At 40.5% G+C, this 24343-nt stretch overlaps 1 protein-coding gene across 1 annotated transcript; it reads right to left on the bottom strand.

The window, feature by feature from the left end:
• Positions 1 to 7215: 7215 nt before the first annotated feature.
• PRPF18 (pre-mRNA processing factor 18) lies at positions 7216 to 23643 on the bottom strand. Its single transcript, XM_026091167.1, has 9 exons — positions 23539 to 23643; positions 20527 to 20631; positions 18645 to 18758; positions 16695 to 16841; positions 14870 to 14938; positions 13581 to 13721; positions 13024 to 13095; positions 10379 to 10534; positions 7216 to 7880 (listed from the first exon to the last, which is right to left on the bottom strand). The coding sequence occupies exons 2-9, from the start codon at positions 20545 to 20547 to the stop codon at positions 7800 to 7802; spliced, it is 801 nt and encodes a 266-aa protein (XP_025946952.1). The 5' UTR covers positions 20548 to 20631; positions 23539 to 23643; the 3' UTR covers positions 7216 to 7799.
• Positions 23644 to 24343: the final 700 nt, after the last annotated feature.

Below are 24343 nucleotides of genomic sequence, written 5' to 3'. Positions count from 1 at the left end.
GTTTAATAACCAGCAGACTAGGCAAATTTTCACATCGAAAGAAGCGACCACAAGAAAGAGAAGCAACTAAATTAGGTGTTCGACACAAACTAGAGTTGTCTACTGATACCAAAAGGAATCACAGCAGAGAGTCATGGAAGAAGCTGCAAGTTTACACATACTTTTGAGCAATGCTTTATACATGTCAAGCCATGGAACTTTAAAGGCCTCAAAGACACTTTTGTAATGAACAAGTGCACAATCTAGGTGGATGTTGAAGCTGGCATGTCTAGTCTTCATTGCGGTGCTATGCTATTTTTATTGCCACTAGATGGGGGGAGGTACCTGGCCTTCCCCCGTTTGTGCGTGCAAACGATGATTTCCTATGGGAAAGGCATTAAAGAAACGGCTGGAGGGGGTTACTTTGTGAAAAGCAGAAACTGAAGTTAGCTTAAGTTTAAAGAAGTGCGAGTGTGTGTGCGTGTGTGTGTTCCAAGAATAACAGTAGCGTCTACCAGACCAAGTAGGGCAAAACGTTTAAAATAATTAAACACCACCAGTTGGGGGCTGCCACACCTTTTTGTATTAAGATTGCTGGAAAACTGCGTGCCAAGCTTTAAAAGAGAATGGGTTCTTCGTAATTAGACCTGGAAAGATGATGGGGTTTCTAAAAATTAACGCGAGCTGCTACTGCCTTTCTCCGACATCCATTAGAAACGTTTGCTTCAGCGCTCTGCGCTTAGCTGCTGCGCTGCAGCCTCGCAGGGCTCGTAAGGCACCGCAGTGGCCTTGCCGAGGCGAGGACGGCGGCGGGCACAAACGCCAAGTTGCCTGCCCGCGGTCACGCGCGAGGGCTGCGGCAGGAAGGGAGCTCTCTAACGCTCACGCTTGAAGCATACGTCAGTTATCCCTCTGAAAAAACAGCTTACATTTTTGCACTGGCGAGAGGTTTTTAAAGCCAGCCATGCAGGCCCGGCATTAGCGGACCTCCAAGAAGTCGCTAAGAGAGAAGTACGACCCCTCCGGCAATAAGTAAGTGAATCTGCGTCACCAGTCGCGGGAAGCACCGACAGCGGTGAGATGATTGTGCGCTTTATCTGAGAGCGCAAAATGCTGTTTTAAACCTCTCTCTGTGCTTTGGGGTCTTTAACATGGGAATTATTGCAAGCTCCTAATTGGATTTTTAGCTGGATAGGAGACATCACAGATTACTGACATTTGCCGATATGATTCTGAAGCTAAACTGGAAGGATTAAATAAGGACCAAATTAAGCAGCAGCAAGTAATTTAGCCCACAGATTTTTTAGGGGCTCTGAGCAACTGTCTGTTTTCTTTTTAATTTTCCTGGTAAATACTTTTTTTTTTCTGTGTACCTTCTTTTAATTAAAAAGAATTCAACAACAGCGGCATAATGAGGCCTCTGGGCACTACGGGAAGAAACATTAATTCCTCCAAGACCAGATCAGCAGTTTTGCAGCAAAGGTTAAAAGGTGGCAGCCCTGAAATTAGAAGAGGGGGAAAAAAAAAAAAAGGTTAGCCTGAAATGCAAACAGGCTTGATAAGAGAAAAAGCTTTCTAGAAACGGATCGAGTTTTGCTTTGTGTTCTGCTTTTCTGTTTTGCAATCAAGGCACACGTGAGCAGCCAGTCTGGTAGTAAAGACAGATTAAGTAAAACAGGTTTTACTGTTTAGCTCAATTCAATTAAACACAAATGTACATAAAATGTTAATCATATGAGATTAACATATTTAAGTATAACATGGAGGGGTATATACATAGCTATTATATACAAGCACTTGACTACCAACTTTAGCCCCTCCTTTACTTTTTTATTTTTCAAGGCTCCATCGGACATAAAGCCACAATTGCATTCTTAGTCTACATGTCTGAAGCTCCCTCTGTTTAGCCAGAAGTCTGGTGTAAAGTCTATACACCAGGCTATGCTGTGAGGCAGGGTTTATTTTTAAATGATATTATATGCAGTTGAGTGTTGAAAATGTTGAAACAGTCAAATTTGTTTTCACTCTGTATTAGTTTTAGTTTCAGGCATAGCCGATCCCCATTCAGGTGCTATCAGATGACCAGTTACTGCTTAGTTAACTAGATGTAAAGTTTTACATATATATTAATGTCAATAGTTTTATTACAAGTTGTGTAAAATGGACTCTCTAGTTTAAAAAAAGGGGGAAAAAAAAGAAAAAAAATTAGGTCTCTCCTGAAACTGACTTTAGAGCATGTAAAATGATTTTACTGGATTCTGTTCAACTGTAATCAAGGAAAAAATATGTATGTTGTAGAAAAAGTTGCAGAATTAAAAAAGATCTGCTTTTAATTTATTCTTTTTGTATTAAGAATTTGTATAGTTACCTTTACATTTTGCAAAACGGTGTTGTCAACACTTCCTTATTAAAGCATTTTCAAAATGAAACCTTGCAGTGGTCTTTTCCAGTACACACACAACCTGAGGAATCCTTAATCTTCGTACCACCACGGCTACAACACGGCCGTCTATGAGAGATATTTAGTCAGTCCAGACGTATCCACTGCACAGGCCTCACGGCTGGCCAGGATACCAGGGGGGATCCACTAATTTACTGTTAAGGTGCCCAAGTACCAGAAGTGCTGTGTTCACCCCCGGAGAAGCAAGCCCTTCTGAGATCCCTTGAAATTCAAGGATCATTTTTAGCAGATTCCTGCTTGTTCCAGCCTGTCTTCTCTCAAGCGCTGCCCACAGGAGGTCAGGAGGTGTCTTGGGCAGTATGAAATGACATGACTGACTTGTGGGGACATTAAGAAAAAATTACAGAAAATAATACTTTTAACACTCGTACTTTAAATCATTAAAATTAATGCTGCAACAGGGACAGGCAGCAAGGCACCACAGTGCCTGCGCAGCTACCATGGAGCACGAGGTTAAATTCAAGCTAAAGAGGCTTAGACGCTCCAGAGCCATGAGGCCGACCGTCTGCAGGATCCCGCAGCCAAGGTCTGCGGGCTAGGCTTGAACGCCGCCTCGCTTACCCCTCACGCCAACTTACTGCTCGTTGGGTTAAACCACCGAAGAAACTCCCCTGCTGCTTTCGCCCTGGCGTAATCTCCGTTGCCAAGGCAGCATGGCGAACCCATCCCGAGAGATTCCTGCTCTCCCTCAGGAGGTGGCTCCCCAGGCCGCTGCACAGCACTGGGGATGCTGCCGAATACCACTGCTTCCCGCTCCGGGCAGCGCTGACCCTGCAGCCGCCCAGCGACCGCTCCACAACACCAGGCAGTGCCCAACAACCACACGGCCTTCTCCACCGGCCACCCCGCAAGTGTTCAGGGGTGCCGTGCAGTTGTTTCCCCTTCCTTCCGCCGGTTCTTGCTGTACCGTGACCCTGTGGCTGCTGTCCAGGCAGCTCCTTTCAGCCTGAGCGTCCCTCTCTGCCACACAATCCGCTCACCCACCCAGTGTCACAGGGAGCCACCAACGGCACAATCCCGGGGGGAGCGAGCCAGGAGGCCACACCAAGCATCATCCAGCATTTCTGCATGGGGGACTCCTGTAGTAAGTCCCCAAATGGTCTGGGGGAGGACACACCCGAACAGCAACAAGGAAACTTTTCAGACGTCCTCTTCTCTCTGGGACTTGGGTTAAGACTTGTTGCCAGTGGCTCCAGTACTACTACAGGCATGTTCAAGCCCATCAGCACATCGGGGAGAGCTTTCTAGACAACCTGCTCCAGTTTTGATACCCGCTGATGCCACCGCTGTGTCAGCCCTCTGACACCACGCTTGGTGTCCGTTCACTGAGCCTGGGAGCTCCCCTCTCACTTGGCCCAGCCCCACCAGGGCAGAGCAGCAGCTCTGGGTGACGGGTCACAGCATCAGCTCCCACGCGCACTGCGGAGCAATGCCCCTACACCTTGTGAAGTATGCTGGCTTTCTCCCCAGCTAGCTTGGAAATAAACGTGCAGACAGTAATAGCTCACCACAGGCGGCTTTCCCCAGCCTGCCTCACACCATGAAGTCCAGTCATTTGCGTTGAAACAGGCCAGCCAGAAATGTTCTTTAGGAGTTAAGGTCGTGGCAAGGTGCTTTGGAAGACTCTTGCACAGAGCAACTGCTGTTGATGGATGAGTGAGTTTGCCTAACTGTGCATCTGCCTTCCACTATCTGAAGCATCCTCAGATAGATTTGTGTTTACAAGCAGCCAAAGCGCATCCCTTTACTTTAAAAGCTAAACCTACAGAAAGTTGGTCTAGCAATCAAGGCCTAACTTTGTCGTGATTTTCAATAACATGAGAAGAGAAACCACTTAAATTTCCTAAGTTCATTCTTCAGGCAAGCCTGGATCTGTAATGGAGATTATATGGCATCTAGCCTAACAGGAACCGAGTTTCTCGATCAAAATAATTTGATCCCACATACATCTATCCAAAAGAGCCCTTCTGGCAATATAGACAAATAGCAAGGGAAGAATTTAAGGCATATAACTATCACCAAGCATAATCATACTGATATAAGGTATATATCTACAGTAACTCTCCAAGCAGATGATTACGACCCAACCACACTTACACCTCTGCTCCCCCAATGACCTTCTGCCTTGAGTATAGTCAACATTTAACAGCCACTGCAGGCACGGGAGACTATGTCAAGCTCCCTGTTCTTCCCCTGCAAGCTCGTAACCCTCCCAAGCTCAGCATGCAGAACAGACTGAGTGCTTTTCCTCCACTTCAGCGCTTACTCGGGTCAGTGCAGACTACCTTCAGCAGCAGTCCAGACTGAGCTGCGCGACTGTGCGGAAGTGGCTGAGGAGCACTCACACAACCCATTCCACCACCGGGCTAGAGAAGGGAGTCAGGGGACTGTAGCAAACAACTATGGGCAGTAACATCTTAAAAACGCTCCAGACATTTCTATAATGAATGCATGACTTCATCCTAAGGCTACAAGTCTTTGGATTCGGCAGAGTTATTTCCTGCTAATGCAAGAATTATCAGAAATTAACATCTGGAAAAGTCCAGAGGGAAAAGTCCAAATCTCTAAACTGAAACATACTGTCCCCACAAACTGTCAAACACTTTGACAGCTACACCACACCCACTCAAGCTCAAACTTCTCTATACACTAGGCTTCTTTTTTGTTAAAAGGCGTTATTAACTATTTGAGCAGTCTGGTAGCTCTAATTTGGGGCCATCCAGCTGCACAGAGCCCCAAACCAATGATGAAAAGCAGTTGCCATAACAGTGTTCCCCTCATGGTCCCCCAGGGACTGAAGCTGGCGTTCACGTGCAGGACAGCTGGAAACTCTTACATAGATATGCCGTGAGAAAGTACTTTTCAGTTTCTCAGTTCCCCGTGCAGTGCCATTCCATAAATTGCAAGGGGATAAAGTTATTCCGTCATGGGATTCATTCAACCGAGAAGGCTGTATTTCAGGGACTGTCAGCAAAGAGACACATTGTTTAAATTACATTTTTTAAATCTGATTAGAGTAAAACATTCCAAGCCAAAATTCATGTCCCTACAGGAGGAGCATCCCCATTCAAACAGGTTCGTGGTATAAAAACTCTTGTCAATACTTAGCTCTAAAGTGGAATGGAAAAACCTATCTATTACTGTTACTAATGCCCTAAGGAATCCAGTACCAACTAAAGCAAATGTAACAATGCTCCTTAAAACATTCACTGGCTATTTACTTGCTGCACTTTCCAGGGAAATTATAGTTCTTCTAAATGAGGGACAATGATGTCCTTCAATTATCTGAAGAATTCAAAACTAAGGTCAGGTTAAAGATTTAGAAACAGCTCAGGAAATCATCAGGGTGGGGAGAGGGATAGAGTTGTCGTGTCATAAACACTTCCTGTTGTAGTAATGCCTCTGAAGGAATCCTGTATACAGAACAGTGCAAAAATCCACCAGACGCTGCTGCTAATAAAATTCTTCCACGCTCTGGACATCTGCCCAACTTCTCCCCACAAATCCCAGCCTGTTCCCCACAGCCCCTTCCCCAAGCTCCAGTTAGATCTCTTCTCAGTCTCATTTTTATTACTTCTAAACTCTTTAAGCTCTTGACATTTTCTTTTGGGGTCAGATACTCCAGACTGAAGAATGCTTATGGCCAGAGATGCACTTGAGGATCCTGAGAGTCTCCAGAAGACCTTGAAATTCCTCTTATACTCCACCAAATTCACTGCAAACACAAACCCCCCAGCATCATGCCTCATTGTGCTCCAGGACATGGTGAACATTAGATGGGATAACTCCTTCAGAAGAAGGCAGCAGCTCCTGCACCCATGCTTCCAGTTGAGATGAAGACTCAGACAAAACAATAAAGCTGAAAATAAGCTCATTTCTTCAGGAACAAGTTCTGCTCACATTCATCCCAGCAATAATGGGATATAAGATTCAAAAACCCGCTGGAATCCCACCCCAGTCAGCAAGGACCAACCCTCCCCACTCCACTGACTGCACTGAAAAGGCTTCTCAAGTTTCTCACAGAACGACTGCCTTCTGCTACAGCAAAAGTGTGAACGGTCTGAGAAAGGATTCAGCAATGTCACAGTGGGCAATTCCATCACAAGCTACTGAACACGATGGCCCAGATGCAAACTCCACGCAACATGTCCCCTGAATGCAGACTGCTATAAGCTGGGAGGATATACCATGCAATGGAGAGTGCTCTGTATTGGTCCTTTTTCTGAATGTCCAGTATTAATCACTACCAGAGACAGGATCTGGGGCGAGGGAGACATTTGGTCTAGCTTCTCGCACGTTTGGCTATCGGCAGTTATTAGCAGACACTACAGTGATCAATGATTTGCGTGGGAGCTTCACTTTAAGACAGGGCACATGTTAGTACTGTTGCTCAGTTACTTCTGCTCTTATAATTAGAAAAAAACATAATTTCAGTCTCTAGGACTTCAAATTTGCACCAGTAAAATTTTCAGTATTTCACTGTTTACACAGGATTAGACATCATTATTTCTGTGAGTTTCCTCTCCATTCCTCATCAAGATGCACAATGGTAACAATTTGTGGCTGTCAGAAATACTGTACCTGGTCATGGGAGGTCCTGATTATTTTCTCTGCAATGCCCAACAGAATGAAATTTTCTCCAGATGTACAAAAATGGGATTTGAAAGCCTCAAGAGCCATAGGATTACTTCCCCCAAGCCCAGAAGGTTTATATTAAAAGTGTAGTTACAAAAAAAAAAAAAAAAAAAAAATCAGATGCATTCAAGATCAAAAACTCTTTTCACCCAGACTGGCTGTATTTTTCAGCTGAGAGATATAGAAACCTTTTTTTTATTTTCCTGATAAATACCACATGAAAGATTAGCCATTAAACTCTCCATATTTACAGAAATAACCAAGATTCAGATTCAACTGCTCCCCTCTAATCATCTCCCCACATCAGTCTCCAATGGGAAAGCAGCCAAAAAACTTCACATACGCTCCTTGCAGTGCTGAGTCTCACCTAAATCTCTAAGATATGGGAAACAGAGAGAGGCTCAGTTCAGTCTGTACAGTTCCCTGAATAACAAATTGAAATAAAAACAAGGGTCATGGTCACTGTCCCACAGTACTTCATCCCCCTCTCAAAAAACCACTCTATTGTATACTGGATCCATTCAGTGTAAAGCACAGATTTTAAAAGATGTATAAATAGATGGGGCTTGTAAAAAGGAAGCTGTAGAGAAATCTGCTGCTTTATGCTTTTGCGCAAAACCCACCCTAAGTTTCTGTCGGTGTTCAAGCACGAACTGCTTTCTCTTCGCTGCTCTCCAGGTCTTGGAGAGCAAAACATGAGTCAGGCCTGGGACATCAGAGAGCCTCATAACGCGTTGTACTCCACACATTTCGATGGGTCTGTCGGGAAGTGCTTCTGGCAAATGGTCATGAGCCTCTTCAACCCCTAGGAATTACCAAAACAAGGACACTTCTGTAATAAACTGCAGTTGGCAAACAAACTTAACAGTCAGCCAGTTACCTTTCAGCTTAACAAGAATTAAAGACAAATGGCTGCTATTTTGTTGTGTGTGGTGTGTGGTTTTGTTTTGGCTTTTTTTTTTTTTTTTTTTTTTTTTTTTTTTTTTTTTTTTTTTTTTTTTTTTTTTTTTTTTAAGTTTTATTAACCTTTCTCCCTGCAAAGTGCCAAATATCTGCAGTGTTACGCAGGAGTTTATGGCATAACTTAAGAAATTACAGATGTAGCTCCTCATGAGAGATTCATAGTGAAGAATCACAGTAATGTTTTAATAACTCTTCATCACCAAGGGAGAAAATGGCATTATCAAAGTAAAAGATTTAAAAGAAACATGGTTATTAAAATAAAAGTAATTTTCAATAGCAAAAAAAACTATTTTTGACGACAAATAAAGCTACATGACTAAGAGAAGCACCAATCAATTTCTTTTGAGAGGAGAGATGTCGTTCCTCCCCATACTGCTACAGCACCTGACCTACATAATGGAGAAGCCTAAAAAGAAATCAAAAAGAAAGGCAGAATGTGGAGTTTTCAGTTCTTTTAAGGCATTGATTCCTAAGAACAACCTGACAGAAACCCTGTGATTAGTTTCTTTCAAGTCACACATAAAAGTCTAATGAAGAAGAAAGAAAACTGCTGTAGCGTAATTTAGCAATGATATTGTACTCCAAGATGGCAAGAAGACATGTGCCTGTCATAAGATCCTCATCATGGAAGATGGCTCCTCGATGAAGAGAAAAATGATTTAATAGAGGATGCTTTGGCCTTTTCAATGTAGACAACAGTCTGGAAAAGATGTCTCAGCACCATAAGGACCCTTTATTTGGTTGTTATGACTACAGGTGTTTAAAAATCAAGCTACCACTCTTCTGGTTTCACTGCTCTGAGTACAGATAATATTTCACGCCCTAGTTTGAACAATACCAGCAAAAGAACATGTTGTGTTTAAAACCAACAAGAAGAACATACATGTTTAAAGCCATCTCTGCACTGGCTCTTCAAAAAATGTTGTACTTCTGGAACACAGGTATGAAATTCACAGTGGGAAGATGAACATGACAATTTCCTTGAACAACAGATCTGTCCCCACAGAGACGGGGCAAACTGGGGAATTCAAGTATGTTGTGCCTTCCAGAGGGCACGTTAAGAGAGATCATAAACAGTACTACAGAGTACAGATTATCTTCCTGCTAGAGGAGCGGCAAATAGACCAAGACAGCCAATTATTCCCCAAAGTAAGAAAGGAAGCAGTAGCATCATACTGAGGTCCACCACAGTTTTCCTTCAGAGTTCATATCCTTTTTCTAAACATAGACTGACAACAAAACTATTTAGTTTAACACGAGCTATTTCATCCATTAAATACATCCAAGCAAGTTATTAAACTAATGGGTCTTAACTGGAGCCTGTGTCTGAAGATATGTAATCCACATGTCAATTTTCACCTTACAAAAGAATTGATCAAATTTAATTTGTTGGCTCTGTAAATATCTGCTCCCTCTGACTTCAGAACAGTATTTCCTTAGGTTACAATGATATTAAAAACCACAGCCAAAGAGAGACCAAAGGCTATACTTATAGCCCCAAAAGAGAGTCAAGAGAGAAGGGGAATCGTACTTTGCAAGCAATCTGCTTGCAGACATCTGCAGAAGTTGAAAAGCAATGGGAGTCCTTCCGCTGCAGCAGGAAGACTTTTGTGCAAACCTTCCCTGGCTAGAAGCTCCGAGCTCCAGAACACTGCTCTGGAGGCTTCAGAATAAAGCCAGAAGGACTTTATCTCAACGAGACTGCAACTGGCAAGGGGTATATGCATTTGACAATAAAAGGAGAAAAGATCTGTTTTCTCAGACCCATGCACTCACTATGCTGAAAGGTCAGAGAAGAAAAACACCATTGCTATTAATTCTACAAGCGACAGAAGTTCACAATGTGAGTATAAATCTGCACAGAAGGAACTACCGCTGCAATTCTGAACCCACACTGTTACAGAGACATGTCTGAAACAAGACCGCGTTCATCTAGTTGCAGAAATGGTGAGAAGCACTGTATTTCACCACTGAAGTCAACACAACAGGAGTATCAAACTCCACACATGATGTTAGAACCATGAGTCAGGCCGTGATGGAACTCAGGCAAATAAAGCACGTGTTTGCCGTTACCTTGGCCTTAATAGAGCATCACAGCAGTCAGGCTGTGGAAAAATGCATTAGACTTCGTTCCCAGCTTTACACTGAAGAGTATTCAAAGGTCCAGGATGAACTAGCTATTAAACTGCTGTTTCACATGACCCAAACTAAGGCAACTGCCTGTTTCTAGTACCTTTTTACTACATCATTTGTGCCTATAAAACTAGTATTTCTCAAAGACGGTCTAACTTCAAAAGCAAATTTGTTGGATTTCCAAAGCTAGCATTCCCTGGTGCTTACCTGAATATATTTCCTTTGAGTCTCATCATTGAGAACGTGGGCTACATGCTTGGAGAAAATCTTTTCACGGCCTGTTCGAGCGTGGATACCAACCATGGTGACACCAATTGGCCAGGGAGCGTTTCCAATAGCCATCTGAAGGTAGGCATCATTTGCCTGAAGAAATACAGTGTATATGCACTTAGCAAAGCAGGAAGGGCATTAGAAAGCAGAGCTTGCACATTTATTGCATTACCAGATACAGTTTCTAACAATAACCAAATGCCTTTCAGTCTCTCTGAATCAGGTTTTAATGTATGATATTAGCCAATTTTACAATACACCTTCCTAACACAATATATATTTATGCTGAACTCTGAAGCAAGCAAAGGCTACAGACTTTATCTATAGAGGGTAAAAGAAGACGCTGGATAAGGCCATCTAATATTGCCCAAAAAGTAAAGTTTACTGTGACTTGTTTCAATTCAGCCCTTTCAAGTGCCCATAAGGTTTTCTGCCTGTAATCACCTTTACAGCCCTTGCCATTTTGGTGACAGTTCGGACCAGGGAGGCTGGCTTTAAGCACAGTCCAGTCCAGGCCCACGTAGCATGCAGGGAAGGGAGATCACCCACAGAAGGGTGCCATACCTCAACAGCTCTTGGGGAGAGGAGCTAGCTTCCACAGAGGCCAAGAACCAGCTCAATACAAAACTGAGTTAAATAAGCCCATTTATAACAATGTTCATGAACAGAACAGCAGCACCACTGAATGAATCCGATCAAGATAGCAGACCCCACTTCTTAACATAAAGTTGTAGCAAACAGCATCCCTGAGGAAGAAAGGGATTGAAACAAGGAAGGAGGATAAGTAGAGAAAGGAGAAGTATGAAGTTAAAAAAAGAAAAAAGAAAAGAAAAAAAAGGCAAGGCAGCTGGGAGGCAGGAAGTGATGGGGACAGACAGGCACACACAGTTACAAAAACACGGCTTCGAGGATCACTTTGAGCAGGACATTCCTCCACTATCAGCAAGCAGCTGTAAGACTCGCTGATAAAGGCTTCATTTATGCCTCCACCTCGCATTTAGCGGCTAGACCAGAGGAAGCAGTGACTACGACCACTGGCTGCGGTTTCTTTACGTATTGCATTGAGCCAGTCGGGAGGCGAATAATGAACAAGGCAGGGGGTTGCAGGAGGAAAAACGGGCTCACTGGCTCAAGGAGCCGAGAGTGAATCTGAAGGATAGACATGACTGTCCTCACCTACATGAGGCAAGAGCTAAACTGCCCCAGCTAAATACAGCTGAAGCCACATATTGATATTAAGCCAGGACAGACATATTCAGAGAAAACATAGAATACCCAGTCACTGACTGAAAGATGGTTTTGCAGTGAAACATAGTATGTGAGCATGCAATTAAAGACCTTGCCAAGACTGTCGCAACAGGGTTAATTAATGCTGAGCGGACAGCTTTCATTAGGGCAGTTTCCTGCTGTCAGATGCCGATTTTAAAATTTAAAGCTTTAGAGCATATAACTTAACAAAGTGATAAGGATTTGGAGCCGACAATATTTTCCAGGCTGCACAAGGTAAAAAAAGCACACAAGCCAACAGCACATGGCAAGAGGCAAGACTGTTAGGAAGCAAAATGGAAAAGGATGTGAATATCTTTAAAAGCACAAGGCTCATTAGCTTCAAAAAAAAGACCCTCTTCCAAATGTAAACTCAAAACCCCTCAATCAGTCTGTGAAGTTTACACAAAGCCAAGCACCTGCAAGACAGAATGGCACAGCTGATTAACCTACAAGATATGCCACATTCCAGCGTACTCACTGCTTTCTTCATGAAGGCATTGGAAAGGGGATTTCAGCATAACGACCAAAAAAAAAAACCAAAAAACAAAAACAAACACATCCCACACATCTAGTCCTACTTTAAAATGATTTGAACTAAAGTTGCCTTAGGCCATCTCAAGATTTTTCAATAACAAAAGCAGGTTTGCCTGCTTATTAGACAAATTATCCCAAGTCCTCACAAGTCTAAGAAATACTAGAAAACTGAAGGCAGAACAAGGCTCAATTTCCTCTGCATACACAGGCTGCTTAAGCAAATGCTATCAGTATGAGTTCCCCTCGTGAAGGCAGCTACAAACAAAACCTAGCACTGCCTTTGATCTCGTACACCAAAGTACTGCCTCCTCCAGTAATGAGACTTTGTCCAGAAAACTTTTCATTAACTTACCTCAACCTGACCAGATCTGCTAGTGTGAATACAAAGAAAGAGACAATGTCTCATATACAACACCTCAATTAACCTCAGTTAATTCCTAATTAATTAATCAACACCCAGTTATCTCCATTAATTCAATACCTTCATTTAATCTTACAATATCAGGTTTCCCATTCAGGATTCCTCTGCGACTTAATATAACTATCTCTGAGAAAAATTCTACTTATGCTTGCAAGCTATGCGGTTCCACCAAGACAGACTGTGTGTCAAACACTATCTGGAGCCTAATCCTTAGAAATCATTTGTCATTTTGTTTGAATATGTCATGTGCTTTTCCAGCTATATTTCTTCAGGATGGAAAATGGGAATGTTCACATATACACTCAATCTATTAGAACCAGACAGTCTGAACATGCTGCAGAAGTGCAAACAAACATACCTTCACATACTCTCTTTGCAACATGAATTTAATAATATCTGTTATTGATTCTTTGATGTCTGCAGGAAGCGTCTGCAGGAGAAGAAAAAACAGCTTTACTTCAAAATATACAGCTTAGTGAAATCATCCTACTCAGCATTTATACAAAGTTTTGCACCTACCCTAGCTCGAGGACTTTAATGAAGGAAAACATCTTCATTATTCAGATGAAGGATATGAAGCAGGAGAGGTTAAGTGATTACACCTAGTAGCTAATGGCAAAGTGCAAAATACAATCCTAATTCACTACCATGTTTGCAATCCAAAGGGTGGGTGATGTGTAAGACACCTGGAAAGGTAGTGGGGCAGACAGAAGAATTCACTGGTCAAGATAAAAAGACAGGAAGTGGGGGCCACAGGCTTTAGACACAGGGAACCAGGGTAACCCTGACCAACTCACTTATCCTCTCTTCTTCTGTGAAGATAACATTATCTTAGGAAAGGGCACTAGCCACTGGGTACTTTGAAAGGAGAAGTCAAAATACATCTTAGAGGACAGTGGCATTTAATTCACTCACCCTTTTCCGAAGTTTTCTGAAGAGTGGCCTCAAATACGATTCCGTCTGCTTCTGCGTGGCACTGCTCAGCTTCCCCTGTACTCCCCGCTTCACATAGTCTTCTCTGGCATTCAGCTCCTTGGCCCAAACTCCAAGAAGAAACTGTACAAAGAACAAGCAAGTTTGTGTCATATTGCCATCTAGCGACTACCTCGGCAAAACAGATGGGAAAACAGATGTAACTGGGAACTGTGGTTTAAGTCACCATGGCAAAAGAAGTTTTTAGGAGAAACCTGCATGAAAGAGGCAAGAAGCCTTGCACAGAGGGACAGGAACAACAGTGGTGTCATAGAGACAGCGTGGACAGGGCACAAAAAGGAGCGTAAGAAAAAATAAGGAAATAACAACATAGGTATCAGTACTGATGGGAGGAGAGGGCCATAAAAAGGGCAAAAATGTAAGCAGAAGACACTGATATTTCGGCACAATTTTGAGAAGGAGCCTAAAGAATGGTAAAGATTACACTGGAAATTGAACACACCAGAAGCCAAACATGTCAAATGTACCCTCCCTCCATCTGGATAACCATTCTTGAGCTTTCCTTGCCTGGCAGCCCAGTCCAAACTATACTAAAGTGCCAACTTATCTGATATACACAAATGAAAGCTTCAGCTCTTGCTGTGACTCCTAATAATCTAGTTAGTTACACAGGGACCAACTGACTCAAATGAGAGGCAATACAGGCTTCTTGCCAGGAAATAAGGAAACAATTTTATACTATCCACTTGAACCTGTTTCCTTAGCAAAGCTAGTGAACTTCCTTTAAAATTCTCTTATTTCACATAACAATACCAGTGACATTTCATCTCAGTTTGCACAGTTTTTCCTTGGGGGGGGGGGATTTAAGGGGAATTTTTAATGCAGAAGAATAGTAAATAGAAGCAACTGCATACAACTGACTCAATTATCAAAAGGAAATCAAAGCCATACTTATTTTGTCTAGAAAAGTAGGACCAGATTTTGAAGAACTCTGCTCACCCAACGGCTCTTTCCCAGGACTATCAGAAGTCACTGTTGTGACTTCTCTTGAACGATCTAGTCACCTCAGACTTAATTAAGGCCTGGCAGCGCTGAGCATTTTAAAAAAGTAACATCTTAAGCACATGGTTGAGTCTTTCTTCCCACATAGATGGAACTGGCCCTTCTGTTTACCAAATGATTGGCCCTTCTATTCACCAAACATATTTTCATGCTAGAAAAGGTATGACACAGCCACAGAATAAATAATCTACCAAACTAGTGTTTGTTACCTTCAGGAACTTAGTTATGATGTCCATGTCATAGTGATCATCACCTCGTCCTAAAGATTCTCCCAAAGCCTAGAGAAGAGGAGAAACAAGGAAATTATTTCTACAGTGCCTATTAATTTGCCCCCCGTTTCCTCCCTTCCAAAGCGGAATGTTGGCCTGACTCACTATGTGATTCACTGCAGTGTGAACTGCAATAAATTCTGCCAGTAAACCAAAATATTAGTTAGGAAGCAGAATGAAGCACCTATACATGTTACTGAGACTTATTAAACTATTACAAAAATTCAGTCAAAAAAGCAAGATGAATATTTCTGAAAAAGGTTAATGCAACAGTAATTTTTCTTTCATTAACTACAAAATTATTGGTATAATTAGCAGCTGTCTAACAGTACTGTATGAAGGGGAACTGTGGGTGCATTGTATTTTTGAGATTCCCCAGGGCCACCAATCAACGTTTTTTGTTTGTTTGTTTTTTAAAGCTGATGGGCTTTTCTTCTCTGATGCTTTGGTGCTTTTTAATGTTTCATTTAGTTGTATCCAAGAAATTGAAGAAAAAAAGCTTCAGTATTCCAGCTTCCTGCCAAAACCACAAAACTTTTAATACTAACAGCAATTCTTAGAGACATTTTCCAGTAAGTATACTTGATTTTGCTATTTATTTCCATTGTGCTCAGGTTTCCAAAGTGAGTTTTGTTTTAAAAGTCTCCTACATTTGGAACACATTCTGTGCAACCCTTTATGCTCAACTGAATTCAGTTAAAATAGCATAGAATTAAGACTGAAGTGTTTTCAAACTTTACAAAAAAGATTACTTTCATATTTCAAACCAAGCTTCTGCTACTACCCTAAAATGGGAATATTTTGAGAACTAACAGATCTATAAAAGCAGCTCCATCAAAACTGGTATCAGCTCTTGCAGTACAGTTATCTTATACCAGAACCCTTGGTACCCTAACATAAGAGCCAAAGACTATCTCCTAATAATAATCTATTCATTTAAGCTTTAGTTACAAATCAGATTATTTTTTTAAATCAGATTATTCTTTAAACACACCTCTGGAGGCATGTCAAGAAGATTAACTTCTGCAAAGAGTTTGAAGATTAAGGGTAAAAGTCTTTAGCTCGTAAGTTAATATACTTTTAAAAACATTACTCGAAAATACCAGCTGCTGAATGCATTTCGTGGCACTCAATCCCACTCACCTATATGAATACCTTGACATTCCTTCAAAGCATAGTAGTCATTTCCACTGAAGTTTCTGGGACACATCTCTGCACTTATATTTTTTGTGAAATGCCTACTTCTAACTTTCATTTCTTCTTTATCCTGGATGCTTTGATATCAGTCAAAACATTCTTTCTGTGTACTTATTTTTCAGAGAACATCTTTCCTGCTGAAAGAAAATTCATCTGCCCTCTCAAATACTCATTGCAAGAGCCTTAGTATTTGCGATGAGGTAATACTTTTGTATTAAATTCTCTACTTCAAATCACCCACAGAGGGAATCCTAACTGTGCCACTTTCCTTGCAGGAAGCTCCTGGCCTCTTTTTGATGAGGTGTTGTGAACAAAGACTACATGAGTTTTCACATGTCTATTGTAGCCACCTATGGTGCAATTCAGAGATTAGGAAGGTAGCTAAAACTAGAAGCTTCAAGCTTAGAAAGCTATTTTTCCTAATAGAATATATATAAAGTGCTATTCAGAATACCTAAATTAGATGTTGAAAACAAGATAACTTTGAACAAATCCTGAAGCTTTCTCACAACAATATAATGGTATATTCCATCTAAAACCCCAGAATTAAGATCTACCCATCATATACCTCCAGTTCTTCAATAGTAGTATTCTCCTCATGGACTTTCAAGTCGTTCTGTGAGTCATCTTCGCCGGCTTCTTGGCCGCCAACAATTTCATTCAGATACTGCTGGTCAATCTTATCCAAGGCAGCCTTCAGGTCATTTCTCAAGCCCTTAAAGAGAGAAGAAATAAACAGTTTACAAAAAACAAACAAAAAAGCAGTTCAGAATTGTCACAGTGTACATCCAACTTGTATTTAAGAAAAGCCAAATTCTTCAAAAATGTGCATAAGGGTTTCGTTTTGTTGTCTGAATTCAGACTGAATTCAAAGAACAGGTTCTGGATTGCTTCAGTGCTTAGCATAAAGCACGCACATAAACCTAAGCAATGCTCACACCTACGAACATGACTTTTTCCTCACGTTTTCACCCGAAAAAACACAGAAAATTGAATCAACTTCCAAGACATTCTTCAAGGCAACTTCTCCAAGCAGTGCACTGAGCCACCCCGAAACAAACAAACAAAAAACTCATCATAACCAACATCAGCTCTATCAAGCCTTCGCATTTGCCTTGAAAAAGAGGTAAATAATGAAAGCACCAATCCTTCGGTACTATCACACGAAACACCTATGTAGCGTCCCATTATTACCAATGCTTTTATCCCCCACTCCAGAATATATAATGAAAAATATATTTTTTGTTGTTGTTGTTGTTGTTTCAAACTGATGCTAAGTTAAGAGCTGCTTTAAAATAGAACAAGAAACATGACTGAGTCTCAGTCAGAAGACTTGCATTTCTTAATACGAAAAGTGTAAAGCTCTATAAACAAGTATGACATTTCTTATCCTAAGATAAATTTATTCACTCCACTCAAAATACACACACACAATTACTTCCCCTTTTCCATCCTTGTTCTTGACTGCCTGGAGCATTTCTATTAGCCACTTATTAGTTTAAAAATATCTGAACCACAATGTGCTTATAGTGATTATCCACATTTAAGTGATATTTAGCAACAATAGTGACTGAAACATATGATTAAAAAAAAAAAAAAAAAAACACACAAAACTCACACAATCCTATTTATGACCTTACTACTTCCTCATACTTCTACCAATGTCATCAAAAATTTTGTCACAGATATCAACGGGAGAAAGGTTTTGTTAGCACTTTTTATTAAAAAAAAACCTTCAGATCTGTTTATCCTGCTTTAAATGATTTGAACAGGAAAAGGTTTTCCTTTTCTGGGCAGGCCCTCCAAAGAGCTTTCAAGCAATTCAGTTTGTCATGAATCAGGGAATAAAATCCAGCTCTCTGCTCTTGGCTTGGATGCAGCTTTGGTCAATACTGAACATTAAACAAACCACAATCGCATCTCCATGCTTAACTGATCAATTCTTAAGACAAAAGGAACAAATCAGGAAACTAAGACATCTTTTAGTCATTTTTGCAGTTGATTGTTACTTTAAATGGAAGAAGGAAATAAAAAGAAAGTGTTCATAACAAGTTATAGCTCTGGAAACGAGAGATTTGAAAATTCATGTACATACCAGGCAGACAGGATGCAATCCTCCTCTTACCTATCTGTATCTTATCAGAGACGTATATAATCACAAATCCAGTCCAGCTTTAACCAAGAACAACTGTTTTCTCTGCTGGTTAAAAAGTGGCCAACAGCAGAGACTGGTGTATGACTGCCACCTGGAGGCCCCTTTTTCAACTCAAAGGCCTAGAAGTTTTCTAGGGTTAAACTGCCTAACTTAAGGAATTGTGATTGTGCATAGAAACTCTACGACATTTAACACACTTCCTCAGACAACACACGAGTGAAGAAAAGCAGGTACTTCTCTTTGTTCTGTACTATTCCTCCCTCATGAAAATTTACAGAGAAACACTTTCGGTAACTTACTTTTATAGCATATAGGCTTGGTCATTGCACCATCAATAAGTAACCAGGAGCCAGCCAGTCTTACCTTGTTAACTTCAGGTGCAAGAATTTCTATCTTCCTCAAACGTTGAAATGCATCGTAATCTGTTTCTCCAAACAGTCTGATTGGTTCACCTCTTTCTCTCAACCTCCTAATAACCTGAAAAGAATCAAAGCATTCCCTTACGTAAACTTTCAAAGGAAGAAAAATAAAATCCAGAGCATTCGATTTATTTACATTGCTTAGAATAACAAGCTGAGCCTGCCTGAAGAGGAAACGGTAATATTTTAAGTAGTAGAAAAATGTTCCAGACACTTGACAATCTAAATATAAAATTCCCACGGTATTTCAGAGAAAGGTCATTCCGAATATGACTGCTCTAAATTTTGCGTAAAATCTCAAGCTGTTTGGTATAGCCTTCTTCCTGTTCTGACTTGTTTTCAACAAATACACTCACACACAAAAAAAAAAAAAATCCTTCTGGCAGAGCATAAATACCATTTTTGAAATCACAAAGGAACTTGACAATAATCTCACTCACCTACTCGTCTGGGGCAATAAAAATACTTCTCACTAACAAAGGCAAATTCTGTAACTATGCTGCAGGTTGTCCCAACACGTCTGCAAGACTGACTTGCTGAAGATTCTCACCCTAAAGCACTCGGCAAACATTAAGTCCCATAATCTAATGTGATAGTTATTTTAAAACTAGATATAACTGAGGTGTAACAGCCTTGCTCAGCTGACTTGCAAAGTCATGGGCAGAGCCAAGAATTGAACTTAATTTCCCCTATTCCTGATCTCATGCATTGCCTGCTAAACCTCGTTGTACTTACCCTTATTTGTTCTGTGTATCAAGCACTAGGCTCATTAATATATGAATAGCCGTGCAGTACTTTTGGTGGTTGAGAGAAAGGCTTACATGTTATCTCGTGCCATCACTTCATTATACCAACAGACTGGCTAAAAGACAAACAACTAAATGGAATTGAGACGTTCATTCGTTCACTTAATTCTCCAAATAGATTTCTGTCTTGCCATGTGTTGGCAGGCATTTAACTTGCAAATGGATCACAAAACCAGAGGTGGATAGACTGCTGGCACAGGAACACTTAAACCTCAATTAAAACATGCATCTAAGTAGATCAATAACAATGAGACAGTGTGCATTACACGGGACATACAGATCAAACCTCACAACCAAACATGAAACCGATAGCCCACAGTACAAATCCTGTGATATTCTTCTGTATTAAAAAAAAAAAAAAAACCAGCAGGTGTCTTGCAAAATTAAGGGCACAAATGACATCCCTGGATGATCTCAGCTGTGAATTTCAGTATTCCAAGTCTTGAATTTATTCTCTACTTAATATTACTCCTGAACTTCCTGCTTCTCCTCTGCTTCAGGGTACAGATCTGTTTTATGAACTCGCATTCACATAGATATTTTTTATCCTTAGAAAAGACAAAGAGCACACCAGCAGCTCTAGCTTCAGGATTCTTTCTTCCAGAAACCAAGATAAATTTCCAAAATCTACTTAGTTTCTAAATTTGGTTTCTGACCAATGAGCTACAAAGCACAGAAGCTGGAAAAAAAATGGAAAAACTTGGCATGCCATTTTCAATATTATCTCAGAATCAGGGTATTATTATAAGAGATCATCTGAAAGAGTTGCAAAATGTTATAACACATCTGCAAAGATCCATAAGAAAAAAGGCTCTATCCGCCTGTATATCTCTGTGCATTCATGCAGACAGCAGATCCTTGATGAGCAAAGATGATCCTTAATCAACTGTAAAAATGAAAACTCATTATTTAATACAAACTGTCATATAAAGCACAGTTCATTAGAAAACACAGCCTTAACAAGAAATTTCAGACGCATCCACTGCAAACTCAAGCTAGTTAGCTTATGAAGGACTTTACCTCTTGTCTGGAAAGAGTCATGGGTAACTTTTCTTCTGCTAATTCTAGTTCCAGCACTGGATTTGATGAAGTCAATGGTTTCTCCTCTTCTTCTTGCTGCTCTACCTACATATAACAGATATAATTACTAATGTGTCAACAGAAGTAAACCTATCTGTCGATAGTAATACAGGAACTCTGGAATACAGATTGTAATATGATGGTATTAATTTAAAATTTTAGTTTTATAAATTTTGTTGCCTATAACTGAATACTATAGAAGAGTGTAAGTTTTTTAAAAGTATCAGGGTTTACTTAACGCTTCTGCAGGTTGCAGGAAGCAATTTTTATGGCAACTGGAACAGACAATGGCCAAGGTTTGGCAATCGCTTTAGCAAGCATGTCAGCACTGGTGCCAAAAATAACAAACCCACCTTCTGCCTGCTCCTTCCTGCCCCTACCCTATCTTCCTTACCCATGCAAAAGCATTTGTATCGCTATGTGACGAACCAGATGGGGGAAATGATTCAAACAGAAAATAATCTGGCAAAAGAAAGGGTACTCTTCTCAGCCCACTTAGCCTCCTCATCCAGCTCACCAGGCAGTAGCACAAATACATGCATGGGCACAAGGGCAGAAATGAAAACCCAGGAGCAGGGAGAGGGTGGGACTGCTTCTTTTGGTGTCTACATCAGCTTAAAATGTTCGTTACCTACAACCTCAGTGGGCTGAGTACAATTAGCAGTGATCCATGATTTAAGCTGCGTTTTGAGAGGTGTTCGTTCATCTAAGGTAATGCATTTTTCCAACAAACTTGCCAAATGAGCATACTTTCTTGTAAAAGAAAAAAATAAAAACCATCTCTCCGCATAAGAATAGCATCTCATTAACAATTTCTCTTAATCTAAAAGAAGGTCCCTGAATCAAACAGAGCCTTTCTTCTTCATTACTCAATATTTTAATAATGCAAAAAGCCTCTTTGATCAAGGCAACTTTGAGACAGCAGTCATGTAACTACAGTTTCCTTTTTAAGCTCAAGTTTGACATTTCTGATTGCATGAGTAGACTGGTGTTGTTAATATTCCTATAACATGAACCATTTCCAGTGCTTATTCACATCTTGTTTTTTCCTAGATACCTTATTAGAATTTATTTCCTTTCCTTTCTTGCTAAAAGGGAAACACTCTACTTAATTCTACAGTATGCTGTTGCATTCCACACGTGGACAGTAAATTGTCATTTCCAATTTGTATTCAGGTTCAACAGCTTGATGAATGTGCTAGACAGATTTTTTTTTAAGTAGCTTTTATATTCTTTCAGGCCAATGTCCCAGTCTTGCACTCGGGCATCAGTATGACTCCATGTGGATACAAGGACTCACCCCTGTGGCTCCAGGTACAATATTCAGCCACAAATCTATATTCAATGCCATACTAGCAAACACAGAAACTAATCCTACGGTCACAGGAGTTTGAGGCGAGCAAGGAATGGACAATCAAGTCAATACTGAACACACAAAAGGAGGGGAGAAATGAAACATCCATCAGTGCAGGAGAGGGGAATGGACAGGCAACACAAAATACGAAAGAACTGTGTAAATATATATAATGAAATACACTCCCACGGCAGAAGGATATACACAAATTTTAACTTACAAACATTCTTGAAATTGTAAAAAGACAGCAGCACTGGGGGTAAGATTTGATCCATTCTGTCAGCTGGACTCTAAGTTACAAGCTGTATCTTTACCACAGTTATTTTGGTTTCAGTGCTTTCTTTTCCAAGCAAGTCAAGTAATTACAGCTTATTAAATCTAAGCAAAGCAAAAAAGCACCTGAATTTAGAAAGAAATCAGTCTATATGCTACATCTTATTAGTAGAAGAAAGATCAAATGCAGAAATCTGGGAGGCTCTGAAAAGGTACTAAATTTAACAAAACAGCTTATTTTAAAATTATTTTCAGGGTTACATTTCAATTTCATTTCCCGCAGCAGCACAGATATCCCATCTTGACTGCCATGTACGATTTTGAAGAATTCGAGCTAAGGCTCAAAAATGATCATATAGTCTTTTCCACTTGGAAGAGTGATTGGATTCACAGAACACTTTATACTGCATATTGATGCCTTTCCAAAAATTGTTTTGGCATTGATGTTCAGATATTCTACAAACAGATCAAGGTTTCAGAATAAGTCACTAACTGGGTAAAGTTCAGATGAAAACAAAGCCTCCTATCTGTGCCCAGTAACAGTAAACAAGATTATGAGCCTCTGTCTTTCAAAACGGACTGCAAACCCCCTCACGTACATATATAATCAAGCCAGCAGGCATACACACACATACACTTGTAAAATAAAACAGCATTCTTTCCCAGAAAACTATTTCCCTAGCATTATTACAAGGCAGATAAAGGCTTCCAGATCACTCATTTGTTTCAAAATGCACCCTAGGTTACCAATTTTTTTTTCCTCATATTTTGCCAGCAAGAAAACGAATGCTGTGCTGCACTCTTTCGATGCTGGATGATCGGGAGCCAAAAGAACAATTACAAACGTATACAGTACGAAATTTGACAGGTCTTTTTAATATGCACCCACTCTATACTGATTTCTTTTGGACATTTTGGCAAGAAGACTTTGAAAATTATCTGAATGCATAGTGTGTCCAATTTTTTTTAAATAAGGGGAGGCGGCTATATCAGAGCCAGTGTTCATGCCTAAAAGCACAATTTAAAAAGAACRGGAAACAAGCTTTGATCTCAAGCCACTTCATGCTTTCCACAAAAAAATAAATAAATAAAAGGAAAAGCCAAACCATAACACAAACTTAAGTAGCTGTACATCATGCATATCTTTTCCTGCATTGAAAACGGTTTTGGAAACTCATACCTCTCCAGGTGGCTTCTCGTTTACAGGCTAATGTATAACATTAACAGATTGAAGAACRACAGTTATCATTAACATACTTATATCGTTGATAATAAAACGTAGACTTCAAAGTAAACACAAATTCCTGRAAGAATAATTACAATACCTTGTAGCCACATCTCTGAAAGTAGGCCTCCTCTTCTTTTTTGGCTAACTCACTGCGTTTAAAATATTTTTTATTTTCCTAAAAGAGAGGATAACTGTTAACATTTTACAGTTTCATGTACTTTTGCAGTAATGGCTCAAACTTCCTTACTTGATTTGGCAAATTCAGCTAGGTCCTTTCACAGAGACRGCTAAGTTTTCCTAAGTGCTTCCAACTTGTTTTTTTTTGAATGACAGTCAGCAATATAGTGACTTCTCAGCAARTATTTATAACCTGGGAGGCTTGGAAGTATAATGTGTTCACCAGTGGTTTGAAAAAAACCCTCTTTATTATGTAGGGCCATGGTACTAGTTAGTGCAAAGCACACCCAGTTTCACTTCAGATGTGCACGATAAGGCCCTGATTGTAGTACAGTAAAAAAGAAATGGTATAAAAGACGTCATTTTACACTAAATCAAAGGGATGGGAGAAATCCTCCCGGTACAAAATATTTTCTAAGCTTGTTTGGTGCACCTACATAGATACATGTTTGACAAGACCTTCCAGACACACAACGGCTGGCAACTGTGATTATCCAAGCTTTCCCACTYGGAGCTGCACCCACCTGAAGTCAGYGTAAGTGCTCTCTGTTTGTATTTCATTAACTTGTTTCTGCTTCAGACCCAAAGGATGGGTTGAATCCCAAAACCTCACCCTGAACGATATCCCTTGGTCTAACACAAAACATTACTCCTTTCTTCACGCTCTGCCTGTTTGACCAACAACAGCCTCTGACCAAAGCTTCTTACTTCAGCCACTAACACCA

The sequence above is a fragment of the Apteryx rowi genome, unplaced genomic scaffold (genome assembly GCF_003343035.1).
Source record: "Apteryx rowi isolate R43461 unplaced genomic scaffold, aptRow1 scaffold_9, whole genome shotgun sequence".
In the NCBI taxonomy this organism is placed as follows: domain Eukaryota; kingdom Metazoa; phylum Chordata; class Aves; order Apterygiformes; family Apterygidae; genus Apteryx; species Apteryx rowi.
This window is presented reverse-complemented; position numbering and strand designations above follow the sequence as displayed.